We start from the raw sequence: 23,144 nt of genomic DNA on the forward strand, positions 1-23,144 counted from the left end.
CAATTGTTACCCATTTTTAGATTTTTTTCTTGAGTCACATAATGGAAGGGCAGACACGAAAATTACTGAACTTATAGATTGATATGTTCTCCGTCCGTGGTATTTTTTTTCAAAAAAATCGGAGGTTATGCAATTTTCTACATCCAACTTGATAGATACCCATGTCATCGACTTGATATCTAATTGATCTGCTTGACTTGATATCTAATTGATCTGCTTAACTATGTAATAAATCAATTGAAACCTTATGCAAATTGCGTTTTTAAAATAGAACACTTCGTAATTGAGAAGAAAATTGTCATCTTAATTGTTTCTATTAACTTTTAATTTTTTTGTTACTATAGTAAACATTACAGTAAGCATTTATCGCCTTCTCTAACAAAGAGCTACGATTCTTTTGTTCTATTTCAACCAGGTTTCCACCTGATCAGGTCCCAGTTCAGTAGGGACCGTGCAGTGGAGTACCTGTCCTGGTTTGTATCTCTCAGATTCTTGTATAGGCTTTGAAAACAAAGATTTTTAAAGTACAACTTTTATTATAACAAAGTAGAAAATAAATCTGTATCAAATAACAAACAAATTCAGCTTATTTATTTCATCTATCTTACTTTAAACCAGGAATTGTGTGACAGTTGACCTACTGGGATTATCCATAAAGAATCCGTACATAATTTATACATTTTGTACTAACAAAAAGAATGCTATAAACTACAAAATTGCACAAGTTTGAATACCAATATAATGGATTGAAACAATCCTCTCTGGTACTAAACTAAGTAAACAGTCTCAAAAACTAATAACCAACACAATTCCCTTAGGTAATATACCTTTCGCTTTTAGCCATTGTACCAATGAATATAAGAAATATACAGACCTATATGGTAGAAAAAGTCTGACCCTGTTAAATTGAAAAGAACCCTTTACAGTTCACAGGTTTTAACATCATAAAATACCTAGCTTTTAGGATATAAAAATAACTAATTTTGACATATCAAGCTACTAAAAATTTCCACTTCTGCACAAGCTAAATCCTACTTCCAGTTTGATGGTAAAATAAGCTCAGAATAAAATGAATGATAAGTTAAAGACTTTGAACAAATATGGACTTACAACTCTTAAAATAAATGAAAGGTGATAAAAATAAGCACAGTTAAGAATTTTGAGATTGTTGTAATACTGTGGTACAAAAAATTAATTATTTGTCCACATGGATTAAACCATAAAAACATTAACATTGTTTCCTGGAATTCTTTGTTTGATACCATTATCTTTCATTATCTAGTACATTTTGCCTTCTTTTTAGAGATGCTTGTTCCTTCTTGAGTGGTAGTGGTTTTATCCTTGAACTTGAATCACAAATGCGGCAAACATGCAAGTAAAGAAACTCTACATGACAGTTGTTCCAGTAATTCATATACTCCAGGTGTGCATCAAATTTAACAGTTAGTCAACTGACAAAGTTACAGGTCATGCCACTTACAAATGGCCTCCTTATATAACTGACTGTAAAGTTATTTACTTCTTTTGTATCTGCATGGACATTTACAAAGGCTTTCATCCTGGAAACACACAATAATTTTAATCATCATATCAAACATGAAATATATGTATGTACAGCCAGAGACTCAATGTTAGGTTGGACATGTTGGATGAGTAAAGGATTACAAACAACATTCTGTATGTGCCTGTCCCAAGTCAGGAGCCTGTAGTTCAGTGGTTGTCTTTGATTTTTGTCTGTCATATTTGTTATTCGTTAAATGTTTTTTTTTCATATATTAAATTAGGAGTAATAGGATGTCAGTTTTGTTTCATAATTAGAAAAATTTTCATTCCAGGGCCTTGTATAGCCAACTATACTGCATGGGTTTTACTCATTGTTGAAATTTATATGTTGCCTTTAATTGCTAACATCTACTTTATTTGAACTTCGGTAGAAAGTTGTCTCTTGGCAACCACACCTTATCCCCCAGGTCTCAACAATAACGTTTGTCCGATTGTCCGGTACAAGAGGTTAAAAAAGGTCGAACAAGTAAAAGCTATACCAAGCTTGTCTGATGGGACAAGTAGAATCATTCTGCAGAAAAAAAAAATTAATCCAACTTTGATGAACAAAGTATAATTATTAACAAAAAAACAAACTAGAGGCTCTAACGAGCCTGTGTCGCTCACCTTGGTCTATGTGAATATTAAACAATGGAAACAGATGGATTCATGACAAAATTGTGTTTTGGTGATGGTGATGTGTTTGTAGATCTTACTATACTAAACATTCTTGCTGCTTACTATTATCTCTATCTATAATAATATTCAAGATAATAACCAAAAACAGCAAAATTTCCTTAAAATTATCAATTCAGGGGCAGCAACCCAACAACGGGTTGTTCGATTCATCTGAAAATTTCAGGGCAGATAGATCTTGACCTGATAATCAATTTTATCCCTGTCAGATTTGCTCTTAATGCTTTGGTTTTTGAGTTATAAGCCAAAAACCCCATTTTACCCCTATGTTCTATTTTTAGCCATGGCGGCCATTTTGGTTGGTTGGCCGCTTCACGCCACACATTTTTTAAACTAGATACCCCAATGATGATTGTGGCCAAGTTTGGATTAATTTGTCCCAGTAGTTTCAGAGGAGAAGATTTTTGTGAAAGATAACTAAGATTTACGAAAAATGGTTAAAAATGGACTAAAAAGGGCAATAACTCCTAAAGGGGTCAACTGACCATTTCGGTCACGTTGACTTATTTGTAGATCTTACTTTGCTGAACATTATTGCTGTTTACAGTTTATCTCTATCTATAATAATATTCAAGATAATAACCAAAAACAGCAAAATTTCCTTAAAATTATCAATTCAGGGGCAGCAACCCAACAACGGGTTGTCCGATTCATCTGAAAATTTCAGGGCAGATAGATCTTGACCTGATGAACAATTTTACCTTGATGTCAGATTTGCTCTAAATGCTTTGGTTTTTGAGTTATAAGCCAAAAACTGCATTTTACCCCTATGTTCTATTTTTAGCCATGGCGGCCATCTTGGTTGGTTGGCCGGGTCACGCCACACATTTTTTAAACTAGATACCCCAATGATGATTGTGGCCAAGTTTGGATTAATTTGTCTCAGTAGTTTCAGAGGAGAAGATTTTTGTGAAAGATAACTAAGATTTACGAAAAATGGTTAAAAATGGACTAAAAAGGGCAATAACTCCTAAAGGGGTCAACTGACCATTTCGGTCACGTTGACTTATTTGTAAATCTTACTTTGCTGAACATTATTGCTGTTTACAGTTTATCTCTATCTATAATAATATTCAAGATAATAACCAAAAACAGCAAAATTTCCTTAAAATTATCAATTCAGGGGCAGCAACCCAACAACGGGTTGTCCGATTCATCTGAAAATTTCAGGGCAGATAGATCTTGACCTGATAAACAATTTTACCCCATGTCAGATTTGCTCTAAATGCTTTGGTTTCAGAGATATGAGCCAAAATCTACATTTTACCCCTATGTTCTATTTTTAGCCGTGGCGGCCATCTTGGTTGGTTGGCGGGGTCACGCCACTCATTTTTAAAACTAGATACCCCAATGATGATTTTGGTCAAGTTTGGTTAAATTTGGCCCAGTAGTTTCAGAGGAGAAGATTTTTGTAAAAGTTAACGACGACGGACGCCGGACGACGACGCCGGACGCAAAGTGATGGGAATAGCTCACTTGGCCCTTCGGGCCAGGTGAGCTAAAAAACAAGAAAAGAAGATTTGTTTGACATCTTTCCTTTTTAAACTTAAACTAATTGAAACTTTTTATTTCTCAAGACCCCTCTGACAGACTTGCAATCGATAATTTAAAACTGGTTCTTTGTCAATAGATATAAGAAGTACTTTTAACAGGTAAAAAGCACACTTTTCTCGGAAACCAGTCTTACCGATCCCATTCAACCATGAGCTTTTTAGATAAGGTAACTTTAAAAGACAGCTCGGAAATGATTGGCTCCAAGTTTAATAGACAGTTGGGCACCGTAAGAGAGATATTTCTTAGACATGATTAATAGACAGTTTGGCAAGGCAGTAGACATTTCTGGACCAAGACAAATCAGAACCTCTTTTCCTACCTTATTTTGTTGCTTTATAATAATTAATACCAATGTCCATATGTATTTTTTAAATAAGAATGAGGAAATTATTTACCATAAAAATCATTAAATCATGTTTGATTTTTATGTAGAAAAAACAATACTTGTTATGCAGTGACCTATAGTTGTTAATTTCTGTGTCATTTGGTCTTTTGTCTCATTGACAATCATACCTCATATTCTTTTTATTGATTACATTTGAATAAACTTTTTTCAACTTTTAAAAAATAGGATAAAAATCCAATGAGTGTACATTTAGAGGCCAATCAGATGGTGCCTCATATGCAATGTATGATGAGACTTTAGCATTGATAAAAACTAGAACCCAAGTCCTGTGACACAACTGATTTCAGTTGTTCGTGGCTCCTATCTTTTAAAAGTATTTCAAAGGATATAAATCAAATTCTGTTTAATTTTTTTTCTGTTTATTTTGTTTCTTGAATCAACTTGAAATGCAAAAAAGGTTAATATTAAGATTTTTTTTGGACAAGTTACAATTTCATTCGGACAAGTAAGTTTTGGTATGTACTTGTCCTACTGGACAAGTTGAAAAAAAAGTTATTGTAGAGGCCTGTCCCCTTATTTTCATACTGAACCATGACAATGAAATTTTGTAAAATATGGTAGTGGAAAACAAGGCAATGGAAGGTATGAATAATCAAGGTTTTCTACCTTCTTACCTACCACTGAATTCTTCAAACAATTTACTAAAGAAAAAAAGGGGGGGGAATCAAAATGTCATTTATCTTGATAGTCTTTCACAAATCTTATAAAAAATGAATTATATCCCTTTGAACAAAAAATCTAATAATAAAAAAGTATTGCATTAAAAACTTAATTCTAATGAAAGTTAAAAAAAATAGTTATTTCCCTTTGAACAAAAATCTGAACTAGACCTGTAACGTGTCATGAATAAACAATACACCAAATATCAAATCAATTTCTTCAAGCATGAAGAAAAAAGTCTGAAAAACTAATTTGCCGACTGAAGGATGGACAGACTGACAAACGGACAGAGTGCAATCTTAAAGTCACCTTCAACTTAGTCGGAAGTGGCCTAATAACAACTGTCATATTCCTGACTTTTTAACAGGCTATGTAGAGAAATGTGGAATGAACCTAGCTTTATTATGTTGATATTCATCTTAGACCTCTTACTTGTATGACAGCCTAATATAATTCCTTAGTACTGACCATAATTTGTGAGCAAAAAAAAGAAGACATAAGCAACCATTTATATTTTAAAAGACAGAATGACAATTTAAAACTAGAGGCTCTAAAGAGTCTGTGTCACTCACCATGGTCTATGTGCATATTAAACAAAAACAGATTAATTCATGACAAAATTGTGTTTTGGTGATGGTGATGTGTTTGTGGATTTTACTTAACTGAACATTCTTGCTGCTTAAAATTATCTTTATCTTAAATTCAATTCAAAGTTTTATTGCAATATAAACTTTACAGTTTGTGACATATAACAACAACAAAAACAAATGAAAGAACTTGGCCCAGTAGTTACAGTGGAAAATCCTTTGTAATGATTTACAAACATTTAAATAATTTATGAAAATTGTTAAAAATTGACTATAAAGGGCAATAACTCATTAAGGGGTCAATTGACCATTTTAGCCATGTTGACTTACTTGTAGGTCTTACTTTGCTGTTCATTATTGCTAATTACAGTTTAGCTCTATCTATAAAAATATTGAAGATAATGACCAATAGCTTAAAATTACCAATTCAGGTGCAGCAACCCAACAACGGATTGCCTGATTGGTCTGAAAATTTCAGATCTGATAGATGTTGACCTAATTGACAATTGTATTTCGTCAGATTCACTCTAAAGGGTTTTGTTTTAGAGATATGAGCTAAAAACATTTTCAAGACAACAACAAAAAATATAAAATTTTCTTAAAATTACAATTCAGGGGCAGCAACTCAACAACTGGTTGTTTGATATGTCTGAAAATTTCAGGGGAGAAAGATCTTTACCTTATTAACAATTTTAAATCTATCAGATTTGTTCTAAATGCTATGATTTTTAGATATAAGCCAAAAATTACATTTTACTCTTATGTTTTATATTTATCCATGGTGGCCATATTGGTAGGTGGGTTAGATCATTGAACACATTTTCTAAACTAGATACCACAATGATGATTGTGAATAAGTTTGGTTGAATATGAGTAGTGGTTTCAGAGTAGAAGATTTTTGTAAAAGATTACAGACGACTGACACCAAGTGATGAAAAACTGTAAAGGGTCAACATAAGACAATCAAGTGATTAGAATGCACAAATTTGCCCACCTTTGTAAGACTCATAATTTTCATGGGATCACCATGAGAACCAGTATATAGAAACAACACTTTAACATAGGTCTATACATGCATGACATACTTACCGGATCTTATTATACTTTCAGTGACGCATCCAGAAAGTTTGCCCCAAAATTTTATCAAGGCGATCTGTGTACAACTCAGATGGTCTGATGTGGTGGTCAAACCGTCTTAAAATTGGACGTATGATTTTGCAGAAATATTTAAATTGGTTATTACTGAGATGAAATGCTACAGAGTGATCCAGTTCATTTCTTATATATCGGATTGATTCAATGTCGACTCCAATGCCTGTATTCTGAATTTCATTCCATAAACGGCCCCAAGAATTACTGGGAACATATCTATTAAGTCTTCTGTACTCCTTGTATAAGTATGTTATGTCACACTTTATTCTTGGAAGTAGATTTGGTCTGTAATCTTTTAATAGGTAATATACGACATCAGTTAGAATATACAGCTGAATCATTTTCATCTTTATAAAATTGATTTCCTGTTTTGTTAACTGAAAAAAAAGACTAGAGTATAGAATTGTGATATAAAATATGAAAAAGATCAAGATATTCTACAATGTCAATGAAGCTTAACATAAATTTCTGTAACCTTAATATCAATAAAGCAATTTTTAATACAATCATTATTTTAAAGGAGCATAACTGGGCACTCTTTTTTAACTGGTCCTTCACATTGTTAATATCAATCTATCATATAAGTTTGATAAATATCTGTCAAAAATTATACACATGAGTGTGCTATAACGATGCAATTTTCTATATATAACTAATGTTTCAAGGTAGAGTGGGGTGCTCATTTTCGCCATATCTTTCCATGTTTTTTACAGTTTATGTTCAGGACTATATGTTTTTGAAGTATACTGATATTTCTATATGAAGATAACTTCAAATGCAAAACATTCCTAAGCTTGAAAACATGTTTGTTTGAAAATAATCATCTAAACAGTTAAATTAAAGGGGGTTTGAAATTTCCTGATGTTTTATCAACGGGGGACACATATTTGCCGTTTTTACACATCTATTTAAAACCAAATAACTGCAGCTTTATATAATATTTATCAAATAGATTTGATTATAGATGAACAACAGACATTTCAAAGGTGTAAAAAACTGAAATTTAGACCAATCAGTCAAAAAATTACGAAGAAAAACTTCTTTGAAAATCGTGTTTTTCATTCAGCAAATTAACCGAAAATCGTTGTCCGTTTTTCGGTCCTTTGCAGTAAATGCCGCAATTTTGTTTAAGTTTAAAAAATAATCATATTTGTTATAAAATTATAATTTATCGGCATATTTCTTCCATTTCAGCCATCCTTTGAAGTTTTTACACCTCAAAATCTTAAAACGGCGAAATTGTGTCCCCGGCGAATATGTGCCCCCCACTCTACAGACCTCTTTTAAAAATAATTAATCATCACTTATTTTTAACTTGTTCAAGACATTGTTGATATAAATCTTTGATACAAGTCAAGCAAAAATTGTACAAATGAGAGCACTAACGATGAAATTTTCCGTATAACTAATGCTTCCAAAGGGAACTCTTTAAACAAAATTCACTAACATTGATTTTCAAACTCATCCATTACATTGTTATAATAGTTCTAGATCTATAATATGAGTTTTATTCAAATCTGGCAAGAATGTACATGTGAGAGAGTGCATGTAAGACAGGACAAACAGATGCATGGATGAAAGAACCCCAGTATTTCTATGTCACTGCAAGACCATGGGACAATAAAAGTTAGTATAGGTTGCTCTTTGTTTACCTACTAATTCCCAATATGATCTCCATGTTTCATAAAAGGTTACAAATAGGGATCCAGAATTTTACCAGAATAAATACTGTTGGGAAGATGACAAATTCAGTTCTCAGGAAGACTCAAGGTAAAGGGAGGGTAGTACAGAATATATATGTTTCAAGTCTTCAAAGCACACCAATATTGGAAATATGTTGCACAACCTTATGTTTTGAGCTTTGCAAAAAATAGCAGATAATATGAACTTTTCATTTTAGGATGTGATTGTTTTTCTTAACTTCATAGTAAAAAGTTACAGATTTAGCCATACAAAGGAGTTCCTATGGGAAATAGCAATGCTACATTGAATATTAACAGAAGTGCAACCTATTAGTATATTACCTGTACTAACAAACTCAGAATCTGAGTCTTACTTGTTGCAAAATTAATCTTAATAATTTGTTTGGCAGTAGTTTCTGACTTAAAATTACCTCAATACTGGGAGCTGATTTAACATCTTCCTTCTGATAAGCCCCTGCTTCCAACTGATTTATTCTATCTCTTCTGATTGCATTTGCATGCATGGTTTTAAGGTTAGAGATTTCTTTATCCTTTCTACTGATTGCATTTGCATGCATGGTTTTAAGGTTAGAGATTTCTTTATCCTTTCTACTGATTGCATTTGCATGCATGGTTTTAAGGTTAGAGATTTCTTTATCCTTTCTACTGATAGCAATCTCATGTTTGTTTTTCTCCTCTGAATTCTGGTCTCTAAGTTCAGTTATATCTCTTTGAAGTTTAAGTATTAAAGAGTCAGGAACTGTTACCTTGCAAAGACATTGATGCGATTAATTTTTCTCACGTTAGCACACATAAACATGATAAACGGAAATTTCAGAAGAATTTTTTAGGAACATTACATGAAGCAGAAATTGTTCATCAGATTTTAGGAAAATTATTTCTGATTTAGAAAGATGTGACTTGTACAAAATTGATGCTAAAAAATCCAAAGAACAGAGCATTATACATACAGTTACTTATAAATAGAACATTGATTTAATGGTGAAATGAGAATTATTCTAAGGACACATGTTGAAAACTGTATTATATATATGCTACTGGTGCAATATGTTTTATACAATGTTCTTGACTCTTCTATCATGTCTACCACCAGTTTGGTTTATCTAACAGGGTTTATTTAGCTAACAAATAATGAGAAGAAAATCCAAAATTCACAATGTTTCATATATTTCATGTATTTAGTTGCCTTTGTAAGTGGCGTTACAGCTGTCTATAGATGCTTACATCTATTTCATTTAAACTTAAGAGGATAGTTGTCTCATTGGTCATAACTCATCTCCTAATTTTTATAAAAGTCAATAAATTAGTAAAAATACCTCGCCTTTTTTCTCATATTCAGATGCTTTACTCTTTGCAGCTGAAATTATAAAATAAAACATCTTTATAGACTCATTAAACATTTAACTTATTACTTTTTACCAGATTTATTTATTTTAATGAAAAAAATAATTTCCTACAATAGAAATGATTAATTTAAAGGAGTTAATCTTAGTGAATCCTACTACATTTTTTAAAAACAGAAAACTTCAATATCAAAATATTCTTTAAATGGATAAAAATCATTGCGAATCTTGCCTTTCTTCAAAATTCAACATACCTACCTTCATTATAAAGGAAAAAAGCTTATAGTGACCTGATGGCACTTTAGTTTACTTTCAGGCATGAGACTTTTTGGTTATGACTTTAGAAAGTGATACCGGTATTGTCTTACACAAATGTATGCAGTCTCTGCCAAAAACTTTTTGAAGCACTTGCCCACAGAGCTAGTGGAAAAAAAAACTAGCCCAAAGTGTACTACACCCAAAAGAATCTGTGTCACCTGTGATGATCCGAAACCTTGTAGGGGGTTTGCTCAAGAAAATTTTGGATGTAAAATCCTGCATTCTGAGGTTAAATTTTTGTATCGGAAAGTGTATATAATTTATCAAAATAAAGTTTTTCTCCAATTCAGAGGAAAAATTCTCTTTTCCTTTAATAACAACCTTCTAAGAGCTGTTGACAAGGCTGTTCAAGACTATTATTTCTGGACAGTTGCATACCTGCAAACTGTCACTATTTGTTAGGGATTTCCCCAAAATAGAAATTTTGAAAACGCAATTTTGAATATATAATGATGAAAAATTCATGAACAAAATGTTCTTCAGTATTACACAAAGCAATCATCATTACAAGAGTGAAAGTAGGTCTGAGTACACAGGTATTTCGTAGTGCATTTCTTTTAGACAATAAATGAAAACTAAAAAAATATTTTTACAGTGTGTTGTACTACTTTTGGGACAAATTATATCAAAATTATAGAAAACTTCATCAGCTCTAACTCAAAATATGGACAATTTTATGTTAAGGGGGTCTTGAAATCTTTCGACAGCTTCCGAAGTGCTAATTTTTTACCTTTTTCACCTGGACCTAATCACTACTTTACATTAATATTTATGACCCAAATTTTTTTACAGTGTCATTTCACCCCCTTCTTGCTATTTGAGGCATAAAACATGGAGAAATAAATTTGGAAGGGGTATAAAAACTAGAGGCTCTAAAGAGCCTGTGTCGCTCACCTTGGTCTATGTGAATATTAAACAATGGACACAAATGGATTCATGACAAAATTGTGTTTTGGTGATGGTGATGTGTTTGTAGATCTTACTTTACTAAACATTGTTGCTGCTTACAATTATCTTTACCTATAACAGTACTTTCTGTGGAAAATGTTATTGAAAATCTTCAAATTTTAAGAAAATTGTTAAAAATTGACTATGAAGGGCAATAACTCCTTAGGGGGTCAATTGATTATTTTGGTCATACTGACTTATTTTTAGTTCTTACTTTGCTGTACATTATTGCTGTTTACAGTTTATCTCTATCTATAATAATATTCAAGATAATAACAAAAAAACAGCAAAATTTCCTCAAAACTACCAATTCAGGGGCAGCAACCTAACAACCGATTATCTGATTCATCTGAAAATTCCAGGGCAGATAGATCGTGACCTGATCAACAATTTTACTACCTGTCAGATTTGCTCTTAATGCTTTGGTTTTTGAGTTATAAGCCAAAAACTGCATTTTACCCCATGTTCTATTTTTAGCCATGGCGGCCATCTTGGTTTGTTGGTCGAGTTACCGGACACATTTTTTTAACTAGATACCCCAATGATGATTATAGCTAAGTTTGGTTAAATTTGGCCCAGTAGTTTCAAAGGAGAAGATTTTTCTAAAAGATTACTAAGATTTACAAAAAATGGTTAAAAATTTACTGTAAAGGGCAATAACTCCTAAAGTGGTGAACTGACCATTTTGGTCATGTTGACTTATTTGTACATCTTACGTTGCTGAACATTATTGCTGTTTAAAGTGTATCTCTATCTATAATAATATTCAAGATAATAACCAACTAGAGGCTCTAAAGAGCCTGTGTCGCTCACCTTGGTCTATGTGCATATTAAACAAAGGACACAGATGGATTCATGACAAAATTGTGTTTTGCTGATAGTGATGTGCTTGTAGATCTTACTTTATTGAACATTCTTGGTACTTAGAATTTTCTCAATCTATAATAAACTTGGACCTTTAGATACAGTGAAAAATATTTTGTAAAAATTTACAAAAATTTACCAAATTAGTGAAAATTGTTAAAAATTGAATAAAATGGGCAACAACTCCTTAAGGGGTCAACTGACGATTTTGGTCATGTTGACTTATTTCTAGATCTTATTTAGCTGAACATTATTGCTGTTTACAAGTTATCTCTATCTATAACAATATTCAAGATAATAACCAAAAACAGCAAAATTTCCTTAAAATTACTAATTCAGGGGCAGCAACCCAACAACAGGTTATCCGATTTATCTGAAAATTTCAAGGCAGATAGATGTTGACCTGTTACACAAATTTACCCCTTGTCAGATTTGCTCTAAATGCTTTGGTTTTTGAGTTATAAGCCCAAAACTGCATTTTACCCCTATGTTCTATTTTTAGCCATGGCGGCCATCTTGGATGGTTGGCCGGGTCACCGGACACATTTTTTAAACAAGATACCCCAATGATGATTTTGGCCAAGTAGTTTCAGAGGAGAAGATGTAAAAGATTACTAAGATTTACGAAAAATGGTTAAAAATTGACTATTAAGGGCAATAACTCCTAAAGGGGTCAACTGACCATTTCGGTCATGTTGACTTATTTGTAAATCTTTTTTTGCTGAACATTATTGCTGTTTACAGTTTATCTCTATCTATAATAATATTCAAGATAATAACCAAAAACAGCAAAATTTCATTAAAATTACTTATTCTGGGGCAGCAACCCAAAACCGGGTTGTCCAATTCATCTGAAAATTTCAGGGCAGGTAGATCTTGACCTGATAAACAAATTTATTTCTGTCAGATTTACTCTAAATGCTTTGGTTTTTGAGTTATAAGCCAAAAACTGCATTTTACCCAAGGTTCTATTTTTAGCCATGGCGGCCATCTTGATTGGATGGCTGGGTCACTGGACACATTTTTCAAACTACATACCCCAAAGATGGTTGTGGCCAAGTTTGGATTGATTTGGCCAAGTAGTTTCAGAGGAGTAGATTTTTGTAAAAGATTACTAAGATTTACGAAAAATGGTTAAAAATTGACTATAAAGGGCAATAACTCCTAAAGGGGTCAACTGACCATTTCGGTCATATTGACATATTTGTACATCTTACTTTACTGAACATTATTGCTGTTTACAGTTTATCTCTATCTATTATAATATTCAAGATAATAACCAAAAACAGCAAAATTTCCTTAAAATTACTAATTCAGGGGCAGCAACCCAACAACAGGTTATCCGATTTATCTGAAAATTTCAGGGCAGATAGATCTTGACCTGTTACACAAGTTTACCCCTGTCAGATTTGCTCTAAATGCTTTGGTTTTTGAGTTATAAGCCAAAAACTGCATTTTACCCCTATGTTCTATTTTTAGCCATGGCGGCCATCTTGGATGGTTGGCCGGGTCACCGGACACATTTTTTAAACTAGATACCCTAATGATGATTTTGGCCAAGTTTGGTGTAATTTGGCCCAGTAGTTTCAGAGGAGAAGATTTTTGTAAAAGTTAACGACGCCGGACGACGACGTACGACGGACGACAGACGCCGGACGCCGGACGCCGGACGCCAAGTGATGGGAAAAGCTCACTTGGCCCTTTGGGCCAGGTGAGCTAAAAACAGCAAAATTTCCTTAAAATTACAATTTCAGGGGCAGCAACCCAACAACGGAATGTCCGATTCATCTGAAAATTTCAGGGCAGATAGATCTTAACCTGATGAACAATATTACCCCATGTCAGATTTGCTCTTAATGCTTTGGTTTTTGAGTTATAAGCCAAAAACTGCATTTTACCCCTATGTTCTATTTTTAGCCATGGCGGCCATCTTGGTTGGTTGGCAGGGTCACCGGACACATTTTTTAAACTAGATACCCCAATGATGATTATGGCCAAGTTTGGTTAAATTTGGCCCAGTAGTTTCAGAGGAGAAGATTTTTGTAAAAGTTAACGACGCCGGACGACGACAGACGCCTGACGCCGGACGCCAAGTGATGAGAAAAGCTCACTTGGCCCTTCGGGCCAGGTGAGCTAAAAATTGGCAAGTAACACACTGTCCACACTTAGGACTATATTCGTGGACAACGAAAATCAAGGGATGATAACTGTGTACTCGGACCAGTAGTGTATTAATGTGTAATAAATCATTTAAGTGTAAAAGTTGTAAAGCTATGGGGAAAACAAAATAAAACAAAGGGAAAAAGGGTTATACTAAAATTGAAGTAACATGAATAAAATCTTTGCAAAAACACATAAAAGGAACATACCTGGATTTAAGTCTGAATGTGACCTGCTTGCACTGTTATCTTTCCGAGCCTCTGAAAATAATAAACATATCATATAATGTATAAAACAAATTCAATTGACAAGTTAACACACTTACACCAAGTTTACTGTTTTTCTTAAACCAATGCTAAAATGTTTTGAGTGAGCTTGTTGGATATGGATTCACTGAAACATTAAAATTTGAGTAACTTGTAATTGAATTTAATATTTTTTTCTGATAGTTCAACACATAAACAATGAGATTTTTTATTTCTATATACTTTATACTAGTATACATTTTTGTTTAGAGGCCAGCTGAATCACACCTCTGGGTGTGGGAGATTCTTGCTGCATTGAAGACCCATTGGTGGCCTTCGGCTGTTGTCTGTTCTTTGGTCGGGTTGTTGTCTCTTTGACACATTCCCTTTTTCCAATCTCAATTTTATTTCATTAACAAATGATGATTCGTCATTACAAGTTTCTCAAATGTTCATTTTAAAGGAACTACAGAATTGAATTTCTAACAGAGTTAATGATAAATTTTCTATATATAAACCTTGGCGCATTGAAGCAGATAACTTCAATGATACAACACTGCTTCCTTTGTTCTTTGGATAAACTGCAGCCTGTGGTCCGGAAGTTGGTTCAACAGCAGATACTTTTCCTTTTTTTTTTTCATTTTTTCTGAACTGTGAAGAAAAATGTAACTTATTACTATACAAATGATATCAAAAGCCAAAGGTTTGGTTCGTGTGCTGTTATTTATATTCATACAATTTAATTTTGGATGTAACACGTCTTCTGATTGGCTGACGTTATTTTGTTATCAGCCCATAGACATAATTAAGTCATGTGACCATGACATCATTAACGTTTTTTCATGGTTTTCTACGGTTTAAAATTGAATTTAGAATTAAATTATAAGAAATGACTGTAATATTTTTTCTGTCTATTCGAAATAACATAAAAAATGTGGTGCACACTGTTAAATAACCCACTATGCGCGTTATTCAGTGTGCACCAAATTTTTTATGTTATTTCTTCATAGACAGAAAAAATATTCCAGTCATTCCTTAATCAAAAAAACTTGAAAAACTACTTAAAGGGGTATTAGCTGTCAAATTTATGATCACCAATTCGACTCAAATTCTCATACTTGATTTATAACATTATTAAAACGTATACAATAAAAAGTCTAAAATTATAAACAATTTATGATGCACAGACTCAATAATATGTATGATATGCTTTTTTGTGTGTATTTTAGTCTGGACAACCATCTAATTAACCATTGAGGTGACCTCCCAAGACTACCAACAGTAGTTTAAAACTAATATGAACATAAACATAGATATGAATAGATAGTGAACTCGTGCAATTGGATTTTTCAAGGTCTGATTGATTTCATATTATAGGTTTTAAATAAATTGCTTTATTTGAACTTGGACTTTGTCACACTGAATTGGCAATCATACCACTTTTCCTTATTTTTATATTTGTTGTACAAAAATGTATAATAAACAGCGGCGCCATGAGCGCATGATAAGCACGATGTCTTGTGTGGAAGTTTTATGCAATAATCATAAATAGTTTCTGAGAAAGTTTTAAGCAATTACCATTTATTGCTTTTGAGACACGGCGGGACACGTGAACCCCCCCCCCCCCCCCCCCCCCGTTTTTTTTTTTTACAAATATCACTAAAATAAAATTTTGAATCAAACCAAAAAGTATACAGATCTTTAGATTAATATAACAAAGAAGTGTGTAAAGTTTTAAGCAATAATCATAAATTGTTTTTGAGATACGGCACGACATGTAAAAACCCCCTCCCCTTTTTTACAAAATACTCAATAACTCAAAAATGAAATTTTGAATTATCACCAAAAAGTATACAGATCTTTAGATTAATAAAACAAAGAAGTGTGTAAAGTTTAGAGCAACAGTCATAAATCATTTTTGAGATACGACGAGACATGTAAAAACCCCCTCCCCTTTTTTACAAAATACTCAATAACTCAAAAATGAAATTTTGAATTATCACCAAAAAGTATACAGATCTTTAGATTAATAAAACAAAGAAGTGTGTAAAGTTTAAAGCAACAGTCATAAATCGTTTTTGAGATACGACGAGACATGTAAAAAACCCTCCCCCTTTTTTACAAAATACTCAATAACTCAAAAATGAAATTTTGAATCATCACCAAAAAGCTTAAGTATACAGATATTAAGATTAATATAACTAAGAAGTGTGTAAACTTTTAAGCAATAATCAAGAATCAGTTTTGAGATACGGTGCGACATGTGAAAAATAACACACCCCTGTTTTAGTTACAAAGTGCCATAACTCAAAAAGTTTAAATCTTATTTTCACCAAAAAGTATACAGATCATTTGACCATCATAAAAAACAACTATATTAAGTTTCATGAAATTTAGATAAGTCGTTCTCAAGTTACAGTGCGACATGTTTACGCAGGACAGACAGACAGACAGACGAACGGACAGACAGACGGACGGACGGACACCGGACATTTGTATACCATAATACGTCCCGTCAAATAATTTGACGGGTGTATAAAAAGAAAAAGTAAAATACCTGAACTACTTTCTCATTTATAGATACTTTGCTCTCTGCAGCTGAAATCATAAAATAAAACATCTTTATATACTCATAAAAAATTATTTTATTACATTTTACCAGATTCTTTTCAAGTTAAATGAAAACAATCATTTCCTACAAAATAAAAGGTTAATTGAAAGAAGTTAATCTTTATAGTATGGAAGTATTATGTTGACAGGAATAACAACATAGGTTTTAATCTGTGTTACCGCCCATCTTTCGATAATTCGTTAATTGGTTTGATACTATTGCATGGTAATCAAATCTTGGCATGCGATCGATCAAATCATTGACACTGACTGTTATTATTGTGTTCACCGAAATATACAAATAGAATGGTTGTTGTTGTATATACATATAAAGTAACCAGAATAGTTCACTCATTACTTTCCGCCGCTGTATGCTGTAGTATAGAGGCATTGTTCAATGTAGTAGTCTATCTTATCTATCTTTTATGTCTTTTTCGACCTTGATAGTTTAAGCCGACAGTAATCACATATGACAGTGGTGAAACATGGTGGATCATGTTCAATTTTTACATTTAAAGAAAGTTAATAATCTGTTGAAGAGTAACAATTCTTCTCTGTTTTTCAAGTTTTTTCACCATTCTATTTCTTTCTAAAGGTAGAAGTCTTATTTGAAACAGCACCACCTTATTATTAATATGAACTAGGGATTTTCACTAATATATATATGAAATACATTAATGAAATATTTACCATTAGCCTGTGAAACTTCTTTTTCAACTTTTCTAGTCGTAGAACCAGCTGGTGGAATGTAATCTAAATCCATGACAATAACTAAATTGCTTGATTCTGCAACAAATAATATATACTTGTTTCTATATATTTTGAAAATATGTGAAGAAGACAGCAACCCATAATTCAAGAATAACATACATAATATGTTAGGACTTAATGTATATTATAACATATAATTGTTTTCTGTGTTTAATTCAATCATATATGAGATTCCATAAAGTATTTTATTTTATGAAATAAATCTATCCCTATTTTTAATATCTTTAAATTGGCTAAATCAATTTTAGCTATGGCAAGAGTTAGTTGCTGTGCTACCTTAAACTAGAGGCTCTAAAGAGCCTGTGTCGCTCACCTTGGTCTTGTGCATATTAAATAATGGACACGGATAAATTAATGACATAATTGTGTTTTGGTGATCGTGATGTGTTTGTAGATCTTACTTTACTGAACATTCTTGTTGCTACAAATATCTCTGTCTATAATGAACTTGGCCCAGTAATTACAGTGGAAAATATTTTCTACAAATTTACAAAAATTTATGAAAAATGTTAAAAAATAACTATAAAGGGCAATAACTCCTTAAGGGGTCAATTGACTATTTTGGTCATGTAAAATTATTTGTAGATCTTATTTTGCTGAACGTTATTGCTGTATACAGTTTATCTGTATCTATAATAATATTCAAGATAATAACAAAAAACGGCAAAATTTCCTTAAAATTACCAATTCAGGACAGTAACCTAACAACGGGTTGTCCGATCCATGTGAAGACATCAGGGCAGATAGATCTTGACCTGATAAACAATTAAACCCTGTCAGATTTTCTCTTAATGCTTCGGTTTTTGAGTTATAAGCCAAAAACTGCATTTTACCCCTATGTTCTATTATTAGCCATGGCAGCCATTTTGGTTGATTGGCCAGGTCACGCCACACATTTTTTAAACAAATTACCCCAATGATGATTGTGGCAAAGCTTAGTTTAATTTGGCCCAGTAGTTTCAGAGAAGAAGATTTTTGTAAAAGATTACTAAGATTTACGAAAAAATGGTTAAAAATTGACTATAAAGGGCAATAACTCCTTCAGGGGTCAACTGACCATTTTGGTCATGCTGACTTATTTGTAAATCTTACTTTGCTGAACATTATTGCTGTTTACCGTTTATCTCTATCTATAATAATATTCAAGATAATAGCCAAAAACAGCAAAAATTCCCTAAAATTACCAATTCAGGGGCAGCAACCCAACAACAGGTTGTCCGATTCATCTGAAAATTTCAGGACAGGTAGATCTTGACCTGATAAACACTTTTATCTCATGTCAGATTTGCTCTAAATGCTTTGGTTTTTGAGTTATAAGCCAAAAACAGCATTTTACCCCTATGTTCTATTTTTAGCCATGGCAGCCATCTTGGTTGGTTGGCCGGGTCACGCCACACATTTTTTAAACTAGATATCCCAAAGATGATTGTGGCCAAGTTTGGATTACTTTGGCCCAGTTGTTTCAGAGGAGAAGATTTTTGTAAAAGATTACTAAGATTTACGAAAAATGGTTAAAAATTGACTATAAAGGTCAATAACTCCTAAAGGGGTCAACTGACCATTTTGGTCATGTTGACTTATTTGTAAATCTTACTTTGCTAAACATTATTGCTGTTTACAGTTTATCTCTATCTATAATAATATTCAAGATAATAGCCAAAAACAGCAAAAATTCCCTAAAATTACCAGTTCAGGGGCAGCAACCCAATAACGGGTTGTCGGATTCATCTGAAAATTTGAGGGCAGATAGATCTTGACCTGATAAACAATTTAACCAATGTCAGATTTGTTCTAAATGCTTTGGTTTTTGAGTTATAAGCCAAAAACTGCATTTTACCCCTATGTTCTATTTTTAGCCATGGCGGCCATCTTGGTTGGTTGGGCGGGTCACGCCACACATTTTTTAAACTAGATACCACAATGATGATTGTGGCCAAGTTTGGTTTAATTTGGCCCAGTAGTTTCAGAGGAGAAGATTTTTGTAAAAGTTAACGACGACGGACGACAGACGATGGACGACGACGACGACGACGGACGACGGACGCCAAGTGATGGGAAAAGCTCACTTGGTCCTTCGGGCCAGGTGAGCTAAAAAGTTATGTTATTTTACAACATAATATGTTATATTTCCCTGGTCAAATGAGGCTTAACCATTAAAATACAGGGCCCCCTTAGTATGCTACATGGGCTTCTTAGCTATCCATATATCAAGAAATAATTGAATAAAAATATTTGTTATCATTAAAAAAGACTAGAGGCTCTAACATGTCTAAAGAGCCTGTGTCGCTCACCTTGGTCTATGTGCATATATATTAAACAAAGGACACAGATGAATTCATGACACAATTGTGTTTTGGTGATAGTGATGTAATTTTAGATACATGTATAACTTTCCTGAACACTCTTGCTGTTAACAATATATCTATCTATAATGCACTTTGCCCAGTAGATAGAGAGAAAAACATTGTAAAAATTTACCAAAATTTATGAAAATTGTTAAAATTGACTATCATGACTATAAAGGGCAATAACTCCTTAAGGGGTCAATTGACCATTTTACTCATGGTGATTTATTTGTAGATCTTACTTTGCTGAACATTATTGCTGTTTTAAGTTTATCTCTATCTATAACAAATTATATATTCAAGATAGTACCCAAAAACGACAAAATTTCCTTAAAATTGCCAATTCAGGGACAGCAAACCAACAACCGGTTGTCAGATTCATCTGAAAATTTCAGGGCAGATAGATCTTGACTTGATAAACAATTTTACCTCGTCAAATTTGCTCTAAATGCTTTGATTTCAGAGTTATAAGCCAAAATCTACATTTTACCCCTATATTCTATTTTTAGCCATGGTGGCCATCTTGGTTGGCTGGCTGGGTCATCAGACACATTTTTTGAACCAAATACCCTTATGATGATTTTGGCAAAGTTTGGTTAAATTTGGCCCAGTAGTTTCAGAGGAGAAGATTTTTGTAAGAGATTACAAACATTTAAGAAAAAAATCAGGTAAAATTGACTATAAAGGACAATATAACTCCTTAAGGGGTCAACTGACCATTTTGGTCATGTGGAATTATTTGTAGATCTTACTTTGCTTAACATTACTGCTGCTCACATTTTATCTCTATCTAAAATAATAATATTGAAGATATTATAACCAAAAACGGCAAAATTTCCTTAAAATTACCTATTCAGGGCAGCAAACCAACAACCGGTTGTCAGATTAATCTGAAAATTTCAAGGCAGATAGATCTTGACTTGTTTAACAATATAACCCCCATGTCAGATTTGCTCTAAATGCTTTGATTTTAGACATATAAGCCAAAATTTACATTTTACCCATATATTCTATCTTTAGCCATGGTGGCCATCTTGGTTAGCTGACTGGGTCATTGAACACATTTTTTGAACTAGATACCCCAATAATGATTATGGCCAAGTTTGGATAAATTTGGCCCAGTAGTTTCAGAGGAGAAAATTTTGGTAAAAGTTAACAGACGACGCCGGACGTCAAGTGATGAGAAAAGCTCACTTGGCCCTTCTGGCCAGGTGAGCTAAAAAAAAAAAAAAATAACATTAAAAATCTGAAACAGTAATCTAGAATTTATAAATAGATGCTCTCAAGAGCCTGTGTTGCTCACTGGACTCTACTTGGGTTTTTGAAATCATATGAAACAAGAATGTGTCCCTAAAGTAGCACAGATGCATGCCCCATACACACTATAGTTTTATAGTTCAGTAGAACGTGAAAATGGGGGGGGGGAATCTCTTATTTGGTATTAAAATTAGAAGGATCATATCATAGGGAACATGTGCACTAAGTTTCAAGTTGATTGGACTTCAACTTCCTCAAAAACTACCTCAACCAAATATTTAAACCTAAAGCGGGACAGACGGACGTCGAACAGACAAACGAACGAATGAACAGACCGACTGAATGAACCGACCGACGCACAGACCAGAAAACATAATGCCCAAAAATGGTGCATAAAAAGATAACAGATACTTAAATAATGTTTGAGGTTTCATACTGTCCCTGTAATTAATTAATTAATCCTGGTGGCCATCTTGACCAGTAAATCAGCAACAAAGTAACAACACTTCACCAGTACCTCATAAGGAACACTCATGCTATATGCATGATATGTGGTGTCATTCCATTCAGCGGTTCTCTAAAAGAAGACATTTGTATGTATTTCCCTTAGGGTCCTATGTTAAACTAAGTCCCACACTGGCGGCCATTTTGGATGATGGATCGGCTACAAAGTAACAACACTTGGTCATCACACCATAAGGAACATTCATGCTATGTTTGGTTTCATTCCAAGTTCAGTGGTTCTCTAAAAAAACCCATTTGTATGTATTTCCTATAGGGTCCAATGTTAAACAAAGTCCCACACTGGTGGCCATTTTGGATGATGGATTGGCTACAAAGTAACAATACTTGGTCAGCACCTCATAAGGAACATTCTTGTCATGTTTGGTTCCATTTCATTCAGTGGTTCTCTAGAAGAAGTTCAAAATGTAAAAAGTTAACAGCGTCGACGGACGACGGACACCAAGTGATGAGAATAGCTCAATTGGCCCTTTTAAGCCAGGTGAGCTTAAAATTGAAAGAGAGCTCATGTCAATTTACATAAACAATTCACCAAAGTTTCTTTGAAATTGGTGAAAGTGTTTAGGAGCTAACTTCTGAAAAATGAAAAAAATCCCCCTTTCTGTTAAATGAATAAAACCCCAAAACTAGTGAACGTTAAATCTAAAATTTATAAAAAAACGAAAGAGAGCTCACCTCAATATTGATATAAACAATTCATCTAAGTTTCATTCAAATTGGTTAAAGCATTTTTGAGTTAATGTTCAACATGTTGACAATGGAAGGACGGACAAACAGACAGAGGGACAGAAGGACATGAGGGAAAGAGGTTTACCATAATATGTTCTGTAAACAGGCATATAAAAACCAAATTGAGGCAATTTAATATTCCTATATGAATCCCCTTGTTATTGCATGTCAAAATTGTAAATTAGACTCCATGAGTATTATATAACTTACATAAGGCCTTAAATTTGTTAATAAGGAAATAAGATAAGTGTGCAATTTTTATGCTGATGTTGCATTAAAAAAATCAGAATGCCATGACAGTGAAAATCCTTTGTGACAGTGATCCATGCGTCTATTTCTGACAACTGCACATGTGAATAAAAATATGTTAACAAAATCTTATTTCTCTTTATCAATACACTAATGTTGACTTACTTAATCTGAATTGATCAGTTCTGATAAAAACACTGAAATTTTTTGATTTCACCGCAACAAACGAAGATGTTGACTATGTCAGTTTAAACCGGAAAGAGTGAGAGCATTATAGGATCGCAGTGAATATCTAGTAGGGTGGGGCTTAAATTACCAACAGGAAATACCAAAATCATAATCATGATGATGTTAATCATTAAATTAACCAAATTTTTAAAAAAATCCTTCCATTAAAAATGTTATCAGTTGTACTTACCAGTTTGAAAACAAATTTGTTTAAATAGACTTTTTTCATATTACATGTATTACCGACTTTTGACT

The 23,144-nt window shown here is 33.0% G+C and overlaps 1 protein-coding gene and 1 long non-coding RNA gene across 2 annotated transcripts; both read right to left on the reverse strand.

The window, feature by feature from the left end:
- Positions 1-569: 569 nt before the first annotated feature.
- On the reverse strand, positions 570-8,876 carry LOC143055470 (uncharacterized). The gene is made up of 3 exons (XR_012972040.1): positions 8,711-8,876; positions 6,535-6,974; positions 570-1,559 (listed from the first exon to the last, which is right to left on the reverse strand). It is a non-coding gene; the product is annotated as an uncharacterized LOC143055470 (long non-coding RNA).
- A 719-nt stretch (positions 8,877-9,595) lies between these two features.
- Positions 9,596-22,914, reverse strand: LOC143053701 (uncharacterized). Its single transcript, XM_076226488.1, has 6 exons — positions 22,827-22,914; positions 17,479-17,574; positions 16,736-16,776; positions 14,697-14,829; positions 14,143-14,193; positions 9,596-9,657 (listed from the first exon to the last, which is right to left on the reverse strand). Exons 2-6 carry the CDS (start codon positions 17,549-17,551, stop codon positions 9,596-9,598), a joined length of 360 nt encoding a protein of 119 aa, XP_076082603.1. The 5' UTR covers positions 17,552-17,574; positions 22,827-22,914.
- Between the last annotated feature and the right edge of the window lie 230 nt (positions 22,915-23,144).

Source organism: Mytilus galloprovincialis, chromosome 12 (assembly GCF_965363235.1).
Source record: "Mytilus galloprovincialis chromosome 12, xbMytGall1.hap1.1, whole genome shotgun sequence".
Classification (NCBI taxonomy): domain Eukaryota; kingdom Metazoa; phylum Mollusca; class Bivalvia; order Mytilida; family Mytilidae; genus Mytilus; species Mytilus galloprovincialis.